At 41.8% G+C, this 23070-nt stretch overlaps 3 protein-coding genes across 3 annotated transcripts in view; all 3 read right to left on the reverse strand.

Moving 5' to 3' along the window:
• LOC145498069 (uncharacterized) overlaps positions 1–23070 on the reverse strand; it is a 215076-nt gene that overhangs the window by 112607 nt on the left and 79399 nt on the right. The window lies entirely within an intron of this gene.
• Positions 972–2571, reverse strand: LOC145498058 (uncharacterized). The gene is made up of 2 exons (XM_081477937.1): positions 1187–2571; positions 972–1148 (listed from the first exon to the last, which is right to left on the reverse strand). Exons 1-2 carry the CDS (start codon positions 2503–2505, stop codon positions 1082–1084), a joined length of 1386 nt encoding a protein of 461 aa, XP_081334063.1. The 5' UTR covers positions 2506–2571; the 3' UTR covers positions 972–1081.
• On the reverse strand, positions 16103–22722 carry LOC145498074 (uncharacterized). The gene is made up of 2 exons (XM_081477954.1): positions 22665–22722; positions 16103–17159 (listed from the first exon to the last, which is right to left on the reverse strand). The coding sequence occupies exon 2, from the start codon at positions 17007–17009 to the stop codon at positions 16104–16106; it is 906 nt and encodes a 301-aa protein (XP_081334080.1). The 5' UTR covers positions 17010–17159; positions 22665–22722; the 3' UTR covers position 16103.

The raw sequence follows: 23070 nt of genomic DNA on the forward strand, positions 1-23070 counted from the left end.
CCCAAGACGGCGACGGCGACGGCGACGGCAACGTCGCTAAACAAAAAGTTCAACAAGAGTAGAACAGTGGCTGCGCATGACCAGTATAATTCTTGGTGTATTTCCTTGCCGTCCTATGCCTGACATGACCAAATTCTGCGTTGTCCAGAGAACGTGAACCACGAAGGCTATTTTTTTTAAATTTTTATTTCAAACGTTTCGCCCTGTCCCAGATTCAGTTTCCTGATAGTTTGATACTAAGAAACAAAGGAAAATGACTTTAGAGTATCGCAAGATTCGTAAAATATAAAATCATTTTTTAATCGACGTTGTCCTCGACGTCGCGTCCAGGTTTCTTAAACTCCCTACTATCAAGTTAAGATGAGGCAACCTCGCACGGATTGCTAAATAAAACCACAAAGGCTTCTCACTATAAAGCTATACAATAAAACCTTTCGGTACAAGTCCTTTGAGACCCTGACATTCAACCACATTAAGTCCGTGTATTTCTCCTTGCATAGTGGGTGGCTCATATTTCATAGCAACATTATTTTCACTTTGACTTAAAAAATACCGTCAGAGCGATTACCAGTTTAGCCCCGGTCACTACGCAGTTGCTCTTTTGGGATCGTTGCGCAAGATTGGAAGAATGCGTGACGAACAAACAGATCGTATGGGTAGGAGGCTATCACCAGTTTGATCACCTGACATATTGGTGACAAAATTGAAAAAAAGAGTAATCAGGTTTACTAAACTTTTGTCCAGAAACACTCAGTCCAACCGCGGGATAAACGAAAAAGAGCTTACAGATCACCGTGTAAAGACAACACGAGATTCCCAACTAACCAGTCAGTCAGTTCTGAAGATAATTAACGTGTAGTAATTACATTACATCTCGCTTTGTGCATTAAGCTTATTGAAACTTGAAATTTTGTTACTGTAACTTAAATTCGATTGCTTTCAGCGATAATAGATCACATACTGGGCCTCTTCTCAGGAAGTCAGGTTTGCTGCAGGTTCAGAGAAGTTCGATTTCCTACCGCCATTAGCACTCTCGATTTCGCGTTTTCAAAAGTTAATCGACTTTCCTCCAACACTAACGTTAGCAGAACAAACTATGTCCTAGCGAACCTACAGCGCGGAGAAAAAAGGCGAAGACAGTTTTATAACTTAAACATTGATAAGGCTTACATAAGTGTCGTTTTACCTCATATGATCATCGTAATGTTTGATGAGACATGTCTCACTGCTAAATTCCTCCTGACAAATCCAGCAGGTGAGGCTTTCAACTTGGCTTAAATTATTTTCAGTCAAAGAAACCAACATACTAGACTCTTTGCTACCTCGAGTTGTTGACGGCTCCTGGTGTTTTCTTAGTTTTAGGTACTGATCTTGCTGCTTGTGTTTTAACGAACTGTCTACTGCGTGCTTTTGTTCATGTCGTTTGCAATTTGATGACAGGCTAAAGCACTTCTTACAATGCTTGCATAAATACGGCCTCTCTCCTGTGTGAGTTCGTTCATGTTGCTTGCAATCTGATGACCGACCAAAGCACTTCTTACAATGCTTGCATGAATACGGCTTCACTCCAGTGTGAGTTCGTTCATGTTGCTTGCAATTTCTTAATTGAGTAAAGCACTTCTTACAATGCTTGCATGAATACGGCTTCACTCCAGTGTGAGTTCGTTCATGTTGCTTGCAATTTCCTAATTGACTAAAGCACTTTTTGCAATGCTTGCATGAATACGGCTTCACTCCTATGTGAGTTTGTTCATGTTGCTTGCAAGTTGATGACCGATAAAAGCACTTCTTACAATGCTTGCATGAATACGGCTTTACTCCTGTGTGAGTTCGTTCATGTCTCACACAATCTGATGACCGACTAAAGCACTTCTTACAATGCTGGCATGTATACGGTTTCTCTCCTGTGTGAGTTCGTTCATGTTCCTTGCAAGTTGATGACCGATAAAAGCACTTCTTACAATGCTTGCATGAATACGGCTTTACTCCTGTGTGAGTTCGTTCATGTCTCACACAATCTGATGACCGACTAAAGCACTTCTTACAATGCTTGCATGAATACGGTTTCTCTCCTGTGTGAGTTCGTTCATGTTCCTTCCAATCTGATGACCGATAAAAGCACTTCTTACAATGCTTGCATGAATACGGCTTTACTCCTGTGTGAGTTCGTTCATGTCTCACACAATCTGATGACCGACTAAAGCACTTCTTACAATGCTTGCATGAATACGGCTTCACTCCAGTGTGAGTTCGTTCATGTCTCACACAATGTGATGACCGACTAAAGCACTTCTTACAATGCTGGCATGTATACGGTTTCTCTCCTGTGTGAGTTCGTTCATGTTCCTTCCAATGTGATGACTGACTAAAGCACTTCTTACAATGCTTGCAAGAATACGGCTTCTCTCCTATGTGAGTTCGTTCATGTTGCTTATAAGCTGACAACTGGTCAAACTGACCACAACGCTTGTATCGGTGTGTCATTCCTCGGATCTTTGTTGCCATATTTATTAGAGCAAGGTTTGATTGGCTTATATTCTATTCCGCCCTACGTCCAGCTTTTTTCTTTGCTAATCCAGACAGTTGACTTGATTCCCTTTCAAAACACTTTGTCACCTCAGTTTCTTTCAAGACTGATGTCTCTACCGTGTATTCCTACGAAATGATCAAACTAGTGAGATAATCTCAGACAGTGCAGAGTTTAATGTTTAGCTCAGGCATAGTAGTCACACAGGTCCTCATCCCTGCCCGGCTCACTCCTGGTTCGTATTTACCTTGGTACCCAGGGCTTTTCCCCTTGCAGAATATGAACGGACAGACACCTTGATAAGACATAATCAACAATAACTTAAAATTACTGTTTGCAAAGACAGCTTTTAAATTTTGCGATGATATTTGCCGGCGTTAATTTTCGTTTATTTCAAATGTAGTAATACGTTGAAGTAGCAAACGTGACAATTTGCTTTTCACACCAACATTTGTATTTTGATACTTTTGTTTTCCTCGAAAAGGCATGTAACATGAACCCTTATTTTCTCGAAAACACATGGAAGATGTTCTTTGTGTGGCTTACACGAAGTGTTTAGCCACAATATGCCATGAGCTGATTTATTTATTGATTTGTCTACAAGAATCATTCACGCGGTCTTGTGTCGTACAACGCACCAGCCATTATGGTCTCTAGTTTTCTCTACTTTTAGTTTTAAAGGTAAGTCGTTTTAATTTTAGCTCGGTGCTCAAACTGCGAGGCTATTTCAGGAAACACACCTGATTGGCGAATTTAAATGATGTAATAACATTCAAAGTTTAAATTAGTAGGTAATAAAATATGAAAAACCTTGTTCCTGCATGGATTTTCAGAGCGCAATTCGTAAGGAAAGACGACGAAAAATTCTAACTGTCCGGCGCTTTGCAAGAGCTTTCCAAAGAGACTTATTTCGCTTTCATCCGTCAGTACTTTTTGAGAAGCGACTTTAGAGGCGGTTAGAACGCAATTCCTGTCAGCAGCCATAGCGCCTAATGTGAATCAGTCATGCAGAGAAATGACAAGACTAATTTTCGAAGTAAACTTAGACTAAGGGACTGGCCAAAAAGTAAGAGGGGTGAAGCGCAGAAAATTAAAATTAAACGTCTGGCCAACTGTTCCAGTAGTTCAAGACTTGAATTATTTGTCATAAAATAGGATGACCCAACCCCATAAGAAGCTGAAAATTGAACGACCCAAGCCGTACCAGCGGCTAAAAAACTCATGACCCACCCCCTCTCTGCTGCGGCCCAACCCCCACCCCCAAGACTTTTTGATCAGTCCCTGAACACCTAGAAGACAATTATTCTGCCCAGCGCTTTGAAAATACTTTCCAAAGAGACCTCTCTCGATCCAAACGATGCGGCAGTTTTGAAGAAGCAGCTTTTATCGCCGTGGACCTGCAAACCTTGGAAAATATTACACAGAACTTTGAAAATAAATATTCAAAAATTTGCACCGGGATTTTTCGCAGCGAAATTTCTAAAAAATAAGAAACAAATATTTTAGCTGTCCTGCGCTTTGAAATTTCTTTAGAAAGAGATGCTTTTCGCTTCAATCAGTTGAGTACTTTCTTTCGAGTAGGTTTGAAATACAAGTCTTGGCGATCATGGCGCTTTGTGTTTTAAAAATCATTCATGCATGGGAATGACACGACTTCTATTTTAACTTCGGATAAGCAGCTATAAGATAGTTTTTCTGCCCAGCGCTTTAAAACTGTTTTCCAATGCTAACAGTGCGGTAGTTTAAAAAAAAAAACTAACTCATCTTTTTCTCTTAACCCGCTAAATTTTCAATTTCGGATTTAGGTGGACGCGACCCGTTGGGCAAAACTGCGCGATCATGGGACCGCGACTAAAAATAACTTTGACAGCGAGACGCGAAGCTTAAAATACATTGAAAAAGATTATCATGGGACAAGGGCATGTGTTCTCTCAGGATCATAATCTCTGTCGAAAGCTAGTCATCTGTTCTTTTTGACGCTAAACTCATGCATCACAGCTTCTTCAGGGCAGTTTTAGGTCTTATAGAGTGACTTGTGTTCGAATGCTCTTGTAAATACGCCTTTCAACAAGTCTAGACTATGTCGAGGAAAAGGTTGTTGTTATTCATCGTGGTAGATGCAATGATAAAGTGTATTATCGTTTTGTCTCACTTGTCTCACTTGAGATGTAGATCGCGACGTTTCGACTGCTTACTGCTAGTCTTCTTCAGGCGATAAGGTCGACTGATTGCACCGTATCATTTATATCACAAAGGTCGGCTGTGATTGGTGCATTTCGATCCTCCTATTGTTCCATTGTTCCGGCGAGTAGCTGTTCCCTCAGTGGTCCGCTATTGTATCGTTCTCCTGTTGTTGTATTTCTTGATCGTGGGTATCCATGCTTCAGGAATTTCAATTCCACTGTCCCTGTTGATGTTGTTAGGTTGAAGTCTTATGTGAATAGCTTCCTTGACCCTACGTGTGTACCAGTGAGGATCTCGATCAATAAACTTGACCTCATTCCAGATAGGATAGTGGCCGGTCTCGTGGGTGTGTTCAGAAACGGTGGAGGTCTGGGTACGGGCGAGTCGTATATCCCTGTCGTGTTCTTTGATCCTCTCCTGAATACATCTCCCTGTTTCTCCAATGTAGACTTTGCCGCACTCACAGGGAATCCTGTAGACAACACCATCCTGTTTAGCCGGGTTGACGGTGTCCTTTGGTCGCACCAAGTGTGACCGAAGTGTCGTGTCGGACTTAAAGACGGTGCGAATGCCTTGTTGTTCTAGGCACCGGCGGAGAGACTCCGAAACTCCTTGGACATAAGGTAAAACGGCGGTGGATTTAAATTGACCAGAAATATGGGCGCACAGCCCTAAGGTTGATTCGTCGACATGAGCGTTGCTCACGCAAGCTCGCACGCTATACCAACCATCTCACCTTTCTCACAAGGTGTATTAAGAACCACATTGTTCCAAGAGATCTGCAAGTTCGGCCGCCAGTTCCCACCAGAGGCGCACGCAGAGTCGCTGAACTAGCATCCATGAGATTCCTGAGGGAAAGAATCAGACTGACGCAGAGAGCCAAGGCAGATACGAAGAAAGAAGCCGAATCAACAGCACAGAGCATAGCATCTGCTCTTTCTGCGGATGACGCTGCAGAGGTACTCGACAAGGTTAAATCCACTACCCAGCGAGTCTTTAATACCACGAAAGACCGTCAACAGCACAAGTTTGAGAAACTTTTGCGAGAGAAACAGTCTTCTGTTTCTCCTACAACTTTTGTTGACAAAACAAAGTGGGTTATCAACTTGTCATCCAGGACCCTTAACGAAGCTGAGGTGTCCTTACTGAAGAAAGGTCTAAATTTCGCCGTGACTCCTACGAGCGTCCCAGCCACCGAGATCATCGCCAAGATTGAGTCAGCAGTCAGGCCACTGGATGCGGAGCGAGCAGACACAGTCAGGAGATCCGTCAACACCATCCTTCAACAGGCACAGCCACCCACGCCCAACATCACGAGGGAACAGCAGGAGGCTCTTAAAAGCTTAAAAGAGGACAACTCCATCATGGTCCTTCCGGCCGACAAAGGACGCGCCAGCGTAATCCTGGACGCTGACACATACCACGCGAAAATGTCAGCGCTAATTGATTCCGGACCGTACCAGCTGCTCAACAAAGATCCGACAGACCGCTTGACCCGGAAGCTATCTGAGAAGCTGCTAACCCTGAAACGGAGTGGACAGATATCAGAGGCGGTTTATAATAAGATCAGACCCCGACACAAACAACCACCTAGGATCTATGGTTTGCCGAGGATCCACAAGGCCGACACACCGCTTAGGCCAATTGTGTCGTGTGTCAACACCTTTGCATACGACCTGTCTGCTTTCTTGGCTAACGTATTATCTCTTCTTGCAGGTAACTCGAACTTCACAGTGAAGAACTCAACTGACTTCGCCTCCACCATCGCCAGTGAAGAGATCCAGGACCACGAGATCATGGTGTCTTTCGACGTAGAGTCACTGTTTACCAACGTACCGATCGAGGGCGCCGTACAAGCCGCGCTACAAAAATGGAGAACGACGCAGGCCTGGCTGACCGCACGACACTTACACCAGTTCAAATCGCGGACCTCTTGAATTTCGTATTAAGATCTACGTACTTCCAGTACAACGGATCGATTTACGAACAACGAGACAGCACAGCCATGGGTAGCCCTGTATCCGCGGTTATTGCTAATCTCTACATGGGGATATTTGAAGAACAAGCAATAGAGTCCGCACCTTACAAGCCTAAGATCTGGAAACGCTACGTAGATGATACTTTCACCATCCTGGATCGGGATAGAGTTGACGTCTTCCTGCAACACCTGAACAGTCAACAACCATCAATCCGTTTCACCATGGAGATCGAGAACAACAACAAGATCGCCTTTCTCGACACGTCAGTTTACAGAGAACCTGATGGCCGCCTTACCACCAGTGTCTACAGGAAACCAACACATACTGATCAGTACCTAGCGTATGATTCACACCACCCTCAGTCAGTAAAGCGAGGTATTGTGAAGTGTCTGTACGACTGGGCTAAACGTCTCGTCACCAAACCATCAGTAATCGCTGGAGAGAAGAAACATCTGTCATCTGTACTTGTTTCTAACGGATATCCCTCCTCTTTTGTACAGAAGATCACAAAGACACGAACAACCCCAAGAAGAGAGCCTGTCGCGGAATTTAAATCCACCGCCGTTTTATCTTATGTCCAAGGAGTTTCGGAGTCTCTCCGCCGGTGCCTAGAACAACAAGGCATTCGCACCGTCTTTAAGTCCGACACGACACTTCGGTCACACTTGGTGCGACCAAAGGACACCATCAACCCGGCTAAACAAGATGGTGTTGTCTACAGGATTCCCTGTGAGTGCGGCAAAGTCTACATTGGAGAAACAGGGAGATGTATTCAGGAGAGGATCAAAGAACACGACAGGGATATACGACTCGCCCGTACCCAGACCTCCGCCGTTTCTGAACACACCCACGAGACCGGCCACTATCCTATCTGGAATGAGGTCAAGTTTATTGATCGAGATCCTCACTGGTACACACGTAGGGTCAAGGAAGCTATTCACATAAGACCTCAACCTAACAACATCAACAGGGACAGTGGAATTGAAATTCCTGAAGCATGGATACCCACGATCAAGAAATACAACAACAGGAGAACGATACAACAGCGGACCACTGAGGGAACAGCTACTCGCCGGAACAATGGAACAATAGGAGGATCGAAATGCACCAATCACAGCCGACCTTTGTGATATAAATGATACGGTGCAATCAGTCGACCTTATCGCCTGAAGAAGACTAGCAGTAAGCAGTCGAAACGTCACGATCTACATCTCAAGTGACTACATCGTGAGACAAAACGATAATACACTTTATTATTAAGTCTAGACTAAGTCTAGACTAAGAAATAGATGAATCAAGCATCTCCATAATTGACTGATAATTACATTTATAACACCACCGATTCAAAGACACTGTGCTTGAAAGTTGATGTGGGTTGCATAGTGGTCTAATGGTAAGTAAGCTGGACTATGGTTCAAGCAGTCTGGGTTCCAGCCCAGGCTGAAATCATTGTGTTATGTGTTTAGGCAAAACAGTTTCGTGTCAGTCTCACAGTGCCTTTCTTTATCCAAGTGCAAAAGTGGGTACGAGAAATTACCAGGGCTAGGTCACCCAATGTTTAGGCTTATGACTGATCAACTGATCATACTACGACAATAACTGCTTAAGACTGTAGAACTCAAAAGATGTGATAATGAATTTATTTTCGTAAAAGTCTGTATGTGATCCAAGTGGCCCATCAGGCTGATGCTTATTCCGGTTTCTGTAGCATGAAACGACTAGGAGTATTTCTACTCCCCCCCTGGATGGGATACTAGTCCATTGCAGGGCTATCCCAGCATAAAGGTCACTGGTACCCATTTATACACCTGGGTGGAGAGAGGCACTGTGAAAGTAAAGCGTCTTGCCCAAGAACACGACACAATACCCCCGGCCAGAGCTTGAACCCAGACCACTGGATCGGGAGACGAGCATATTAACCATGAGCACCTCCCAGATGGCTCATGATCGTATCAAATCGATCAATACATAGACATGGATCTTTATAATATAATGTCTAATCCAGGTGTAGAACTGGGTACCAGGAATTATCATTCAATTTTCAGTCAATTTTAGCACTGAGAAACTGCTCATAGTATCTTCAGTATAAATGCTTAAAACTGTAGAACTTTAAAGAAACACGCAAAAACCAACAAGGGGCATGGAGAGACAAAGATGGGGAAAATTAAAATTAAAAATTAATTGCATGTGGGTTAACTTGAAAAAGAGTGGCCCAACTCTTTTCAAGTTTATCTACATCAAATTGCATGAAACAGTGTTCCACATAAGTGAGGGGTCTCGAGTAAACCCAACAATGTCACCTACATGACCTAACAAATTTATAAAAATTTATAATGATTATTGACCCATTGGAATTCCATATGGACACCATATTGACAATTTTTAACAACAAAAAAAAAGATTATAACAACAACATTCATCTTCACTGCACATCATTCCTACAATGTGACCAGTTACTTGAATAGCTTTACGACACTGTATCCTGTAGATAACCCTTAACCACTCACAGTTGTTTTTGTCATAACAAACTACTAAAATAAGCAACAAGAATTGTTTTGCTTACAACTATTGTTTAAACACTAACTGTGTAGTGGCACATGCTAAATATACTAGTTTACAATTAAAAAAGGTAAAGTCTGCAAGCGAGCCAAGTGGCCCACCAGGCCGGAGCTTATCCCGGTTTCTGTAGCATGAAGCGACTAGGAGTATTTCTACTCCCCCCTGGATGGGATGCTAGTCCATCGCAGGGTTACCCCCAGCATTAAGTTTGCCGGTACCCATTTATACACCTGAATGGAGAGAGGCACTGTGAGAGTAAAGTGTCTTGCCCCAGAACACAACACAATGTCCCCGGCCAGGGCTCGAACCCGGACTGCTCGATCCGGAGACGAGTGAACTAACCATGAGGCCACCACGCTTCCCTATATAAAAAAGGCTTGACCATAATTTGATCTCTTATGAAGCAGGAAACTGGCTGTGAGAGAGCAGCTGGGAAAGAAGTGTTAAGTAAAACACAATCCACAGAGGAGCATTTTCTCCAGCTTCTCTATTGCTTTCTTCAATTCCTAGAAGGTTTTGAAACAGAAACAAGCACGATGAATGCCTTTTTTTATTATTTTGCTTGATAATAAAGCTTTACACCTTTTTCAAAAATGGGCCGCGAACATTCTTACTCTTAGCTCTCTTAGATCGTACACAACTGCATTAATACAGTACTTTGGTTCAAAAATTCTTCAATACAAAGACACAGCATCTCAGGTGTCCCCTTGTTAACTGTTTAGTAGAGATGTGCTGTGTTTCTTTTGACTTGTGAAAACAAAGCAAGTTCTGTAACTGCACATGCCAAAAATGGCTGATGATGGCATGAGCATTTGTCATTATTTGTAAGCTGCATACATAATTTGTATTCTCACACAGCACACTGTTTAAACTAATAGGAGCACTGTTACATTTTTATTGCAGTCAAAGTAAAATGAAGACTGCAGACCGGGCATAGAACAAAGACTGAGGGTAAAATGCAGACTGTAGACCAGGGGTAAAATGCTGACTGCAAACCCCAGACTATTAAACTATATGGTGTTACATTCAGTGTAAAACACAGACTACAGACTGCAGAACGAGGCTAAAATGCAAACTGAGAGTAAAATGCATACTGTAAACCAGGGGTAAAATGCAGACTTCATCATTGAGAGCAAACCATAAACAGGCTAAATGGAGCATTATTGAGTCTAACTGAAGTGATATTCAGGCTAACTAGAGTGCAGACTTTCACTGCAATTAGCCGGAATAACCATGTTACAGTTAGCACTCAATCATGGAAATAACACTATATATACTTAAAATGTCTGTAGTCTGCAGTGTGCATTTTACCCCTGGCTGCAGTCTGCATTTTGCCCTCAGTTTGCATTTCACTCCCTGGTCTGCAGTCTATGTTTTACACTGACAATATGGCTTTACCATTTCAATTATCGTGAGCTTACCATTAAATTACCATTAACATGGAAGGAGCGGTGGCCTCATGGTTAGTGCGCTCATTCCTGCAGCGAGCTGACTGGGTTCAAGCCCTGGCCAGGGACCGCGTGTTGTGTTCTTGGGCAAGACACTTAACCCTCACAGTGCCTCTCTCCACCCAGGAGTATAAATGGGTACCAGCAAATTGTTGGGGAAGCCTAACAAATTGCGGGGGACTGACCTGCGATGGACTAGCATCCCATCCAAGGGGAGTGGAAATACTCCTAGCCGCTTCATGCTACAGAAACCGAAATAAGCTCCTTCCACTACGAGCCATTCGGCTCCAAGGCTTCACTTCCTTACCATTAACATACTAGCCTAAGCATTATTCAGGCTAACCTGAGTAATATTTAACCAAACTAAAGCACTAATCAAGCTACCAGGAGTGCAGACTTTCACTTTGATTACCCTCATTAACACCTGGGTTAGCCTGTTTATGGGTAGTACTTGATAATGGAAATAACAAGAGATATGTCTGCAGTCTGCAGTCTGCATTTTACCCCTGGTCTGCAGTCTGCAGTCCGCAGTCTTTTCATTACATTAAATGGTTTATATTTTATCATATATGGCATAAAATCAATAGTGACTATAACAGTTCAAAACATTTGATCAATGTGTTTGATAGCTTTTTCAAAAGACAATCGCATTGCTCTAATTTATTGTAACTGCAAGTTTTATTCCCTTAAATCATGGGGAAAAAACGAGGACAGAAAATACAGAGACTTTGGCTCCACCTTCCAGCACGAACTACCGTCCATGGTATATTCTGTATTATACAACATGAGCACTATCTATTGCTGTATTCAGTGAGGTGGAAAGAGGTGAGGCTGTGTTCTATAGCTTAGCTGGACATGAAAAAGGCATTCTTATAGACTCTCTTACCTTTATAAACCAGCGACGAGGTCTTCGACTGTATAGATCACTGTGACACCGCCATCATGGTGATTACACTAGACCCCAGTCTCTCGATCACTCTGGGAATGATGACAGTTTGGCAGCATTTCAAGGAGGGAACAGGACTGGGTTAAATACGTTGCAGCGACATCTACCCCAATTTCAATGACAGTTAGCCACTTCAAGGCGCTCAACTAGTTGGGGCGCAGCGCGGAAAAACAGCGGAGGGAAAAAAAGAGAGAGAGAGTCTTGGTGCGAGGAGCGAAAGAGTCATTCGCGCTAAACGCCTGGAAAATTGACCGTGCGCTAGGCCCGATGCCTCATGACAATCAGAGTATTAAATGTTGCTGATTGAAGTGTAGAATGTGTGCCTTGCTTTTTGTTGTTGAATTTTTTTCTAACTTCCAAAGTTTATTATCAACATGAATAAGGAGATCAAGATACATTCACGCGCGGACTGCTATGATACTTCCTCGGGTTTTCTTTAATCTTTAATCTTTAATAAGTATACTCCTTAAACAGTGGAACTATACTAGGAGTTTAAAATAACATAATAAGAGCACGTAATAAATAATTACAATATGTATATATACAATAAAAATTATAAGTTAGTAAAAGATAAGATAAAATAGATTAAGTAAAATCTCGTCGAGACAAGTTAGGACGTCTGGATATACATTTTACAAAAAGATTTAATGGCTGCAGGAGCAATAGTCTTAAAATTATTTATATCAACATCTTCATAAATAGGTAAATTGTTCCATGCTACTATTGTCCTTGGATAAAAGGAAAACTTATAGACATCATTTGATACACGGATTTGTTGGAAAGGACGACTGTTCAGTAATCTGGTGGCCCTTGTTATTTCGCGGACTTCAGGAGGAAAGCTAATACCAACATGTCCCATGAAGATCTTGTAGAACATAGTAGTTTGAAAGAGGAGTCGACGATCTTCAAGGGAGTCCCAACCAAGATGTTCGATCATTGGAGTAACATGACTAAGTCTTGAATAGTCATTTAATACAAATCTTGCTGCTCGGCGTTGAACCATCTCTATTTGAGTGATGTTCTGTTTGGTGAAAGGGTTCCAAGCGCAACACGCATATTCGAGTTTTGGGCGGACTAGCGTGCGATACGCCGTATCTTTGACTTTAGTATCACAACCACTTAGAATACGACGCAGTAGCCCAAGAGTAGAATTTGCCTTTTTACAGATCTGATTGATGTGCTCGTTCCAGGACAGATTGTCTGTCACGGTGACTCCAAGGTACTGGGCTGAGGAAACTCTAGAAATGGGCTGGCCAGCCAATGAATATTGGAACATAGTTGGAATTTTCTTACGCGTTCTACCAAGTTGATAACACTTCTTGACGTTAAAGTTAAGTTGCCAGGTGTTTGACGAGAGTGACAATTGTTCAAGATCATCCTGCAGAGCCCAACAGTCCTGTACTTCACGGATTTCACTATAGAGGATGCAATCATCTGCAAAAAGGCGTAGACGTGACTTTACAGAAGAAGAGATGTCATTTATATACAGTAAAAATAATACAGGGCCCAAAATTGAGCCTTGCGGGACCCCGGAGAGCACTGGTTTGGAAGAAGACTGAATGCCATCGGCCATACCGGGGCCATTACATTGTGCAATGTGGTGCCTGTGAAACCTGATTTCTAGGTTTAAGGGATTAACCTTCCATAACATTAGATGAATCGTAATGAGGACACTATGTTGTAATGTTTGTAATGTGAACAAATTTTATTGTTGGCTGGTCTCTTGTTTGGTTACCATTCATAAACAAAGCCTGGGACCACTATGGGGGAGGCGCTGGGGGAGGGCTCTTTACTCACACACAACTTTTCCAAGGTAAAAAAATATGAAGTAATATAAAGCAAAACATAGATATAATACAACCTATTATGAAAAAATATCATGCAGCTCGTCTTCATTAGAGGATTATATGACTGGCAGGAAAACGCCGTGGTCAGACGAGACGAAATATTGAGAGCCAATTGCAAATAATCACCTTTGATTTTTGTCTTCGGTTTGGATTAGAACAGCAGTAGTTTCCCACTTACATAATTTTTCAGAATCCTTGTAGAGAGGGCAAGAATGTCAGCTGATACTGCCAAACCAGCTGGAGGAGATTTGGAAGGATGTAAGCTTCAAATTATTTAATGAAGTGATTTTACTAAAACCTCTCTGGGGGAGCCAAGGTGAACGTAGACAACAAGGCCAATTGAAATGGACGCTCCGTCGACCCTACTACGTTTTAGAACTGACGATGCGTTGTCGAAAGCTCGTCAAACGCTTCGTATCCACTCCACCGTTTCCGCAGCGTTTTCGTAATCCGCATCAAAACGCTCGAAAACGCTGATACCCAATACAACCATCACTTTCGAATCCGCATACATATGAATGACTACAGCGATTAAAAACGCATTATAGCGTGCACAGGGCCTGGAACTCGAGAACAAATATATCCTGCGAAAACTGGAAACTATTACAAGCGAATACGCTCTCAATCCATTGAAACGTTTTGACCACCAAAAATGTGAATGTTGAAGGATATACGGTATAGCCTAAAGGGCTACAAAAATTAGACAACTAGAATACTTGTGCTGGCGACCAACAGTCTAAAATCTTCGAAGCCAGCCGGCCCCAAAGTCGTGCCATCTGCAGCATGTATCATTGCAAGTTGATTGCTCCGTTTTTATGTGATTTCGCCGCGCGGAAAACAAAGCTGCGCATTGACCTCCATAGATATATTCCATTAACGAGGTGTTTCGGCTCGAGTGACAGCCTTCTCTCGACCGAGCATGTTTGGGGTAAACAAGAGAAAAACATCAAAGAATAATTTTTAATTCACGCACTAACAATATCAACCACTAACATGGTACTTATTGCTTTAGCCATAACAAATATCTCATCAACAAAACGAACTGATAAATGTAATGTAGTAGTCACAAAGAATGCGTTAGCATCGCCTGTTCAAAGATCGACCACTTAAAAATTCCAAGGATTACAGCGCTTTTCATCTTCAGTGAAAGCCAACTGATCTAGTTACATCCAGGAATAAACCAAACTGCCATCACATGCAAATAAAACATAAAAAACTTCTAATGTAGAAACATACTAAATAACGCAACTTTAGGGACAAAGTTTTCATTCGATATTTTGGCTCCTAAATAACTCATCCACGATGCAACATAATGTACTTTTCAATTCAATTGACAAGTAAATAAAGTTAATTAAAGTGAGTAAGTGACCCCTTTACCCCTCTAAATTTCAAAACTCAGCAGACACTGGTAGGGAATTAAAGAAACTACAGACGGCGACGGCGACGGGAACGGGAACGTCGCTAAAGAAAGCGTTTACCAAGACTAGAACAGTGGCTGTGCATGTGCGTTATAATTCTTGGTGTATTTACTTGCCGTGCTATGCCTGAAATGACCAAATTTTGCGTTGTCCAGAGAACCACGACGGCTAAATTTTTTATTTTTATTTCAAACGTTTCGCCCTGTCCCAGATTCAGTTTCCTAATAGATTTGACACTAAGAAACAAAGTAAAATGACTTTTAGAGTATCGCAAGATTTGTATTTAAAATATAAAATCATTTTTTATTCGACGTTGTCCTCGACGTCGCGTCCTGGTTTCTTAAACTCCCTACTATCAAGTTAAGATGAGGCAACCTCGCACGGATTGCTAAATAAAACCACAAAGGCTTCTCACTATAAAGCTATACAATAAAACCTTTCGGTACGAGTCCTTTGAGACCCTGACATTCAACCACATTAATAGTCTGTGTATTTCTGCTTGCATAGTGGGTGGCTCATATTTCAAAGCAACAACATTATTTTCACTCTGACTTAAAAAATACCGTCAGAGCGACTACCAGTTTAGCCCCGGCCACTACTCAGTTGCTCTTTTGGGATCGTTACGCAAGATTGGAAGAATGCGTGACGAACAAACAGATCGTATGGGTAGGAGGCTATCACCAGTTTGATCACCTGAAACATTGGTGACAAAATTGAAAAAAAGAGTAATCAGGTTTACTAAACTTTTGTCCAGAAACACTCAGTCCAACCGCGGGATAAACGAAAAAGAGCTTACAGATCACCGTGTAAAGACAACACGAGATTCCCAACTAACCAGTCAGTCAGTTCTGAAGATAATTAACGTGTAGTAGTTACATTACATCTCGCTTTGTACATTAAGCTTATTGTAACTTGAAATTTTGTTACTGTAACTTAAATTCGATTGCTTTCAGCGATAATAGATCACATACTGGGTCTCTTCTCAGGAAGTCAGGTTTGCTGCAGGTTCAGAGAATTTCTATTTCCTACCGCTATTAGTACTCTCGATTTCGCGTTTTCAAAAGTTAATCGACTTTCCTCCAACACTAACGTTAGCAGAACAAATTATGTCCTAGCGAACCTACAGCGCGGAGAAAAAAGGCGAAGACAAAGTTTTATAGCTTAAACATTAATAAGGCTGACATAAGAGTCGTTTTTATCTCATATGATCATCGTAATGTTTCATGAGACATGTCTCGAGGCTAAATTCTTCCTGACAAATCCAACAGGTGAGGCTTTCAACTTGGCTTAAATTATTTTCAGTCAAAGAAACCAACACACTAGAATCTTTGCTACCTCGAGTTGTTGACGGCTCCTGGTGTTTTCTTAGTTTTAGGTGCTGATCTTGCTGCTTGTGTTTTAACGAACTGTCTGCGGCGTGTTTTTCTTCATGTTCCTTGCAATTTGATGACTGGCTAAAGCACTTCTTACAATGCTTGCACGAATACGGCCTTACTACTGTGTGAGTTCGTTCATGTTTCTTGCAATTTCCTGATTGGCTAAAGCACTTCTTACAATGCTTGCATGTATACGGCTTCACTCCTGTGTGAGTTCGTTCATGTTTCTTGCAATTTCCTGATTGGCTAAAGCACTTCTTACAATGCTTGCATGAATACGGCTTTACTCCTGTGTGAGTGCGTTCATGTTCCTTGCAATCTGATGACCGATAAAAGCACTTCTTACAATGTCTGCATGAATACGGCTTCACTCCAGTGTGAGTTCGTTCATGTTCCTTGCAATTTCCTAATTGGCTAAAGCACTTCTTACAATGCTTGCATGAATACGGCTTCACTCCAGTGTGAGTTCGTTCATGTCTCACACAATCTGATGACTGACTAAAGCACTTCTTACAATGCTGGCATGTATACGGTTTCTCTCCTGTGTGAGTTCGTTCATGTTCCTTCCAATGTGATGACTGACTAAAGCACTTCTTACAATGCTTGCATGAATACGGCTTCTCTCCTATGCGAGTTCGTTCATGTTGCTTATAAGCTGACAACTGGTCAAACAACTGACTACAACGCTTGTATCGGTGTGCCTTTCCTCGGATCTTTGTTGCCATATTTATTAGAGCAAGGTTTGATTGGCTTATATTCTATTCCGCCCTACGTCCAGCTTTTTTCTTTGCTAATCCAGACAGTCGACTTGATTCCCTTTCAAAACACTTTGTCACCTCAGTTTCTTTCCAGACTGATGTCTCTACCGTGTATTCCTAACGAAATGATCTAACTAGTGAGATAATCTCAGACAGTGCAGAGTTCAATGTTTAGCTCAGGCATAGTAGTTACACATGTCCACATCCCTGCCCGCCTCACTCCCACTTCGTATTTACCTTGGTACCCAGGGCTTTTCCCCTAGCAGAATATGAACGGACAGACACCTTGATAAGACATAATCAACAATAACTTAAAATTACTGTTTGCAAAGACAGCTTTTAAATTTTGCTCTCGTATTTGCGTTGATTTTCGTTTACTTCAAATTTAGTAATACGTTGAAGTAGCAAACGTGACAATTTGCTTTTCAGACCAACATTTGTATTTTGATATTTTGGTTTTTCTCGAAAAGGTATGTAACATGAAACCCTTATTTTCTCGAAAACACATGGAAGATGTTCTTTGTGTGGCTTACACGAAGTGTTTAGCCACAATATGCCATGAGCTGATTTATTTATTGATTTGTCTACAAGAATCAGTCACGCGGTCTTGTGTCGTACAACGCACCAGCCATTATGGTCTCTAGTTTTCTCTACTTTTAGTTTTAAAGGTAAGTCGTTTTAATTTTAGCTCGGTGCTCAAACTGCGAGGCTATTTCAGGAAACACACCTGATTGGCGAATTTAAATAATGTAATAACATTCAAAGTTTAAATTAGTAGTTAATCAAATATGAAAAACCTTGTTCCTGCATGGATTTTCAGAGCGCAATTCGTAAGGAAAGACGACGAAAAATTCTAACTGTCCGGCGCTTTGCAAGAGCTTTCCAAAGAGACCTATTTCGCTTTCATCCATAAGTACTTTTTGACAAGCGACTTTAGAGGCGGTTAGAACGCAATTCCTGTCAGCAGCCATAGCGCCTAATGTGAATCAGTCATGCAGAGAAATGACAAGACTAATTTTCGAAGTAAACTTAGACTAAGTGACTGGCCAAAAAGTAAGAGAGGTGAAGCCCAGAAAATTAAAATTAAACGTCTGGCCAACTGTTCCAGTAGTTGAAGACCTGAATTATTTGTCATAAAATAGGATGACCCAACCCCATAAGAAGCTGAAAATTGAACGACCCAAGCAGTACCAGCGGCTAAAAAACTGATGACCAACCCCCTCTCTGCTGCGGCCCAACCTCCACCCCGAAGACTTTTTGATCAATCCCTGAACACCTAGAAGACAATTATTCTGCCCAGCGCTTTGAAAATACTTTCCAAAGAGACCTCTCTCGATCCAAACGATACGGCAATTCCGAAGAAGCAGCTTTTTATCGCCGTGGACCTGCAAACCTTGGAAAATATTACACAGAACTTTGAAAATAAATATTCAAAAATTTGCACCGGGATTTTTCGCAGCGAAATTTCTAAAAAATAAGAAACAAATATTTTAGCTGTCCTGCGCTTTGAAATGTCTTTAGAAAGAGATGCTTTTCGCTTCAATCAGTTGAGTACTTTCTTTCGAGTAGGTTTGAAATACGAGTCTTGGCGATCATGGCGCTTTGTGTTTAAAAAATCATTCATGCATGGGAATGACACGACTTCTATTTTAACTTCGGATAAGCAGCTATAAGATAGTTTTTCTGCCCAGCGCTTTAAAACTGTTTTCCAATGCTAATAGTGCGGTAGTTTAAAAAAAAACTAACTCATCTTTTTCTCTTAACCCGCTAGATTATCAATTTCGGATTTAGGTGGACGCGACCCGTTGGGCAAAACTGCGCGATCATGGGACCGCGACTAAAAATAACTTTGACAGCGAGACGCGAAGCTTAAAATACAGTGAAAAAGATTATCATGGGACAAGGGCATGTGTTCTCTCAGGATCATAATCTCTGTCGAAAGCTAGTCATCTGTTCTTTTTGACGCTAAACTCATGAATCACAGCTTCTTCAGGGCAGTTTTAGGTCTTATAGAGTGACTTGTGTTCCATTGCTCTTGTAAATACTCGAAAATACGCCTTTCAACAAGTCTAGACTAAGTCCAGACTAAGAAATAGATGAATCAAGCATCTCCATAATTGACTGATAATTACATTTATAACACCACTGATTCAAAGACACTGTGCTTAAAAGTTGATGTGGGTTGCATAGTGGTCTAATGGTAAGTAAGCTGGACTATGGTTCAAGCAGTCTGGGTTCCAGCCCAGGCTGAAATCATTGTGTTATGTGTTTGGGCAAAACAGTGTCTCACAGTGCCTTTCTTTATCCAAGTGCAAAAGTGGGTACGAGAAATTACCAGGGCTAGGTCACCCAATGTTTAGGCTTATGACTGATCAACTAGTCATAGTACGACAATAACTGCTCCAGACTGTAGAACTCAAAACATGTGATAATGAATTTATTTTCGTAAATGGCTCATAAAAGGCTAAGTCTGTATGTGATCCAGGTGGCCCATCAGGCCGATGCTTATTCCGGTTTCTGTAGCATGAAACGACTAGGAGTATTTCTACTCCCCTCTGGATGGGATGCTAGTCCATTGCAGGGCTATCCCAGCATAAAAGTCACCGGAACCCATTTATACACCTGGGTGGAGAGAGGCACTGTGAAAGTAAAGCGTCTTGCCCAAGAACACGACACAATACCCCCGGCCAGAGCTTGAACCCAGACCACTGGATCGGGAGACGAGGATAATAACCATAAACACCTCCCAGATGGCTCATGATCGTATCAAATCGATCAATACATAGACATGGATTTTTATAATATAATGTCTAATCCAGGTGTAAAACTGGGTACCAGGAATTATCATTCAATTTTCAGTCAATTTTAGCACTGAGAAACTGCTCATAGTATCTTCAGTATAAATGCTTAACTGTAGAACTTTAAAGACAAACGGAAAAACCAACAAGGGGCATGGAGAGACAAAGATGGGGAAAATTAAAATTAAAAATTAATTTCATGTGGGTTAACTTGAAAAAGCGTGGCCCAACTCTTTTCAAGTTTATCTAGATCAAATTGCATGAAACAGTGTTCCAGATAAGTGAGGGGTCTCAAGTAAACCCAACAAGGCCACCTACATGACCTAACAAATTTATAAAAATTTATCATGATTATTGACCCGTTGGAATTCCATATGGACACCATATTGACAATTTTTAACAAAAAAAAAAAAGATTATAACAACATTCATCTTCACTGCACATCATTCCTACAATGTGACCAGTTACTTGAATAGCTTTACGACACTGTGTCCTGTAGATAACCCTGAACCACTCACAGTTGTTTTTGTCATAACAAACTACTAAAATAAGCAACAAGAATTGTTTTGCTTACAACTATTGTTTAAACACTAACTGTGTAGTGGCACATGCTAAATATACTAGTTTACAAATAAAAAAGGTAAAGTCTGCATGCGAGCCAAGTGGACCACCAGGCCGGAGCTTATCCCGGTTGCTGTAGCATAAAGTGACTAGGAGTATTTCTACTCCTCCCTGGATGGGATGCTAGTCCATCGCAGGGCTACCCCCAGCATTAAGTTTGCCGGTACCCATTTATACACCTGAATGGAGAGAGGCACTGTGAGAGTAAAGTGTCTTGCCCAAGAACACAACACAATGTCCCCGGCCAGGGCTCAAACCCGGACCCCTCGATCCGGAGACGAGCGCACTAACCATGAGGCCACCACGCCTCCCTATATAAAAAAGGCTTCACCATAATTTGATCTCTTATGAAGCAGGAAACTGGCTGTGAGAGAGCAGCTGGGAAAGAAGTGTTAAGTAAAACACAATCCACAGAGGAGCATTTTCTCCAGCTTCTCTATTGCTCTCTTCAATTCCTAGAAGGTTTTGAAACAGAAACAAGCACGATCAATGCCTTTTTTTATTATTTTGCTTGATACTTTTTCAAAAATGGGCCGCAAACATTCTTACTCTTAGTTCTCTTAGATCGTACACAACTGCATTAATACAGTATTTTGGTTCAAAAATTCTTCAATACAAAGACACAGCATCTCAGGTGTCCCCTTGTTAACTGTTTAGTAGAGATGTGCTGAGTTTCTTTTGACTTGTGAAAATAAAGCAAGTTCTGTAACTGCACATGTCAAAAATGGCTGATGATGGCATGAGCATTTGTCATTATTTGTAAGCTGCATACATAATTTGTATTCTCACACAGCACACTGTTTAAACTAATAGGAGCACTGTTACATTTTTATTGCAGTCAAAGTAAAATGAAGACTGCAGACCGGGGATAGAACAAAGACTGAGGGTAAAATGCAGACTGTAGACCAGGGGTAAAATGCTGACTGCAAACCCCAGACTATTAAACTATATGGTGTTACAGTCAGTGTAAAACACAGACTACAGACTGCAGAACGAGGCTAAAATGCAAACTGAGAGTAAAATGCATACTGTAAACCAGGGGTAAAATGCAGACTTCATCATTGAGAGCAAACCATAAACAGGCTAAATGGAGGATTATTGAGTCTAACTGAAGTGATATTCAGGCTAACTAGAGTGCAGACTTTCACTGCAATTAGCCGGAATAACCATGTTACAGTTAGCACTCAATCATGGAAATAACACTATATATACTTAAAATGTCTGTAGTCTGCAGTGTGCATTTTACCCCTGGCTGCAGTCTGCATTTTGCCCTCAGTTTGCATTTCACTCCATGGTCTGCAGTCTGTGTTTTACACTCTGTCTGACAATATGGCTTCACCATTTCAATTATCGCGAGCTTACCATTAAATTACCATTAACATGGGAGGAGCGGTGGCCTCATGGTTAGTGCACTCATTCTTGCAGCGAACTGACTGGGTTCAAGCCCTGGCCAGGGACACTGTGTTGTGTTCTTGGCCAAGACACTTAACCCTCACAGTGCCTTTCTCCACCCAGGAGTATAAATGGGTACCAGCAAATTGTTGGGGAAGCCTAACAAATTGCGGGGTAGTGACCTGCGATGGACTAGCATCCCATCCAAGGGGAGTGGAAATACTCCTGGCCGCTTCATGCTACAGAAACCGAAATAAGCTCCTTCCACTACGAGCCATTCGTACCAAACTAAAGCACTAATCAAGTTACCAGGAGTGCAGACTTTCACTTTGATTACCCTGATTAACACCTGGGTTAGCCTGTTTATGGTTAGTACTTGATAATGGAAATAACAAGAGATATGTCTGCAGTCTGCAGTCTGCATTTTACCCCTGGTCTGCAGTCTGCAGTCCGCAGTCTTTTCATTACATTAAATGGTTTATATTTTATCATATATGGCATAAAATCAATAGTGACTATAACAGTTCAAAACATTTGATCAATGTGTTTGATAGCTTTTTCAAAAGACAATCGCATTGCTCTAATTTATTGTAACTGCAAGTTTTATTCCCTTAAATCATGGGGAAAAAACGAGGACAGAAAATACAGAGACTTTGGCTCCACCTTCCAGCACGAACTACCGTCCATGGTATATTCTGTATTATACAACATAGGCACTATCTTTTACGGTATTCAGTGAGGTGGAAAGAGGTGAGGCTGTGTTCTATAGCTTAGCTGGACATGAAAAAGGCATTCTCATATACTCTCTTACCTTTATAAACCAGCGACGAGGTCTTCGACTGTATAGATCACTGTGACACCACCATCATGGTGATTACACTAGACCCCAGTCTCTCGATCACTCTGGGAATGATGACAGTTTGGCAGCATTTCAAGGAGGGAACAGGACTGGGTTAAATACGTTGCAGCGACATCTACCCCAATTTCAGTGACAGTTAGCCACTTCAAGGCGCTCAGCTAGTTGGGGCGCAGCGCGGAAAAACAGCGGAGGGAAAAAAAGAGAGAGAGAGTCTTGGTGCGAGGAGCGAAAGAGTCATTCGCGCTAGACGCCTGGAAAATTGACCGTGCGCTAGGCCCGATGCCTCATGACAATCAGAGTATTAAATGTTGCCAGGAGCCATAATCGGGGACGGAGACCGTAAGCGCGCCATTTCTAG

This window comes from Orbicella franksi, chromosome 9 (genome assembly GCF_964199315.1).
Source record: "Orbicella franksi chromosome 9, jaOrbFran1.1, whole genome shotgun sequence".
Classification (NCBI taxonomy): Eukaryota; Metazoa; Cnidaria; class Anthozoa; order Scleractinia; family Merulinidae; genus Orbicella; species Orbicella franksi.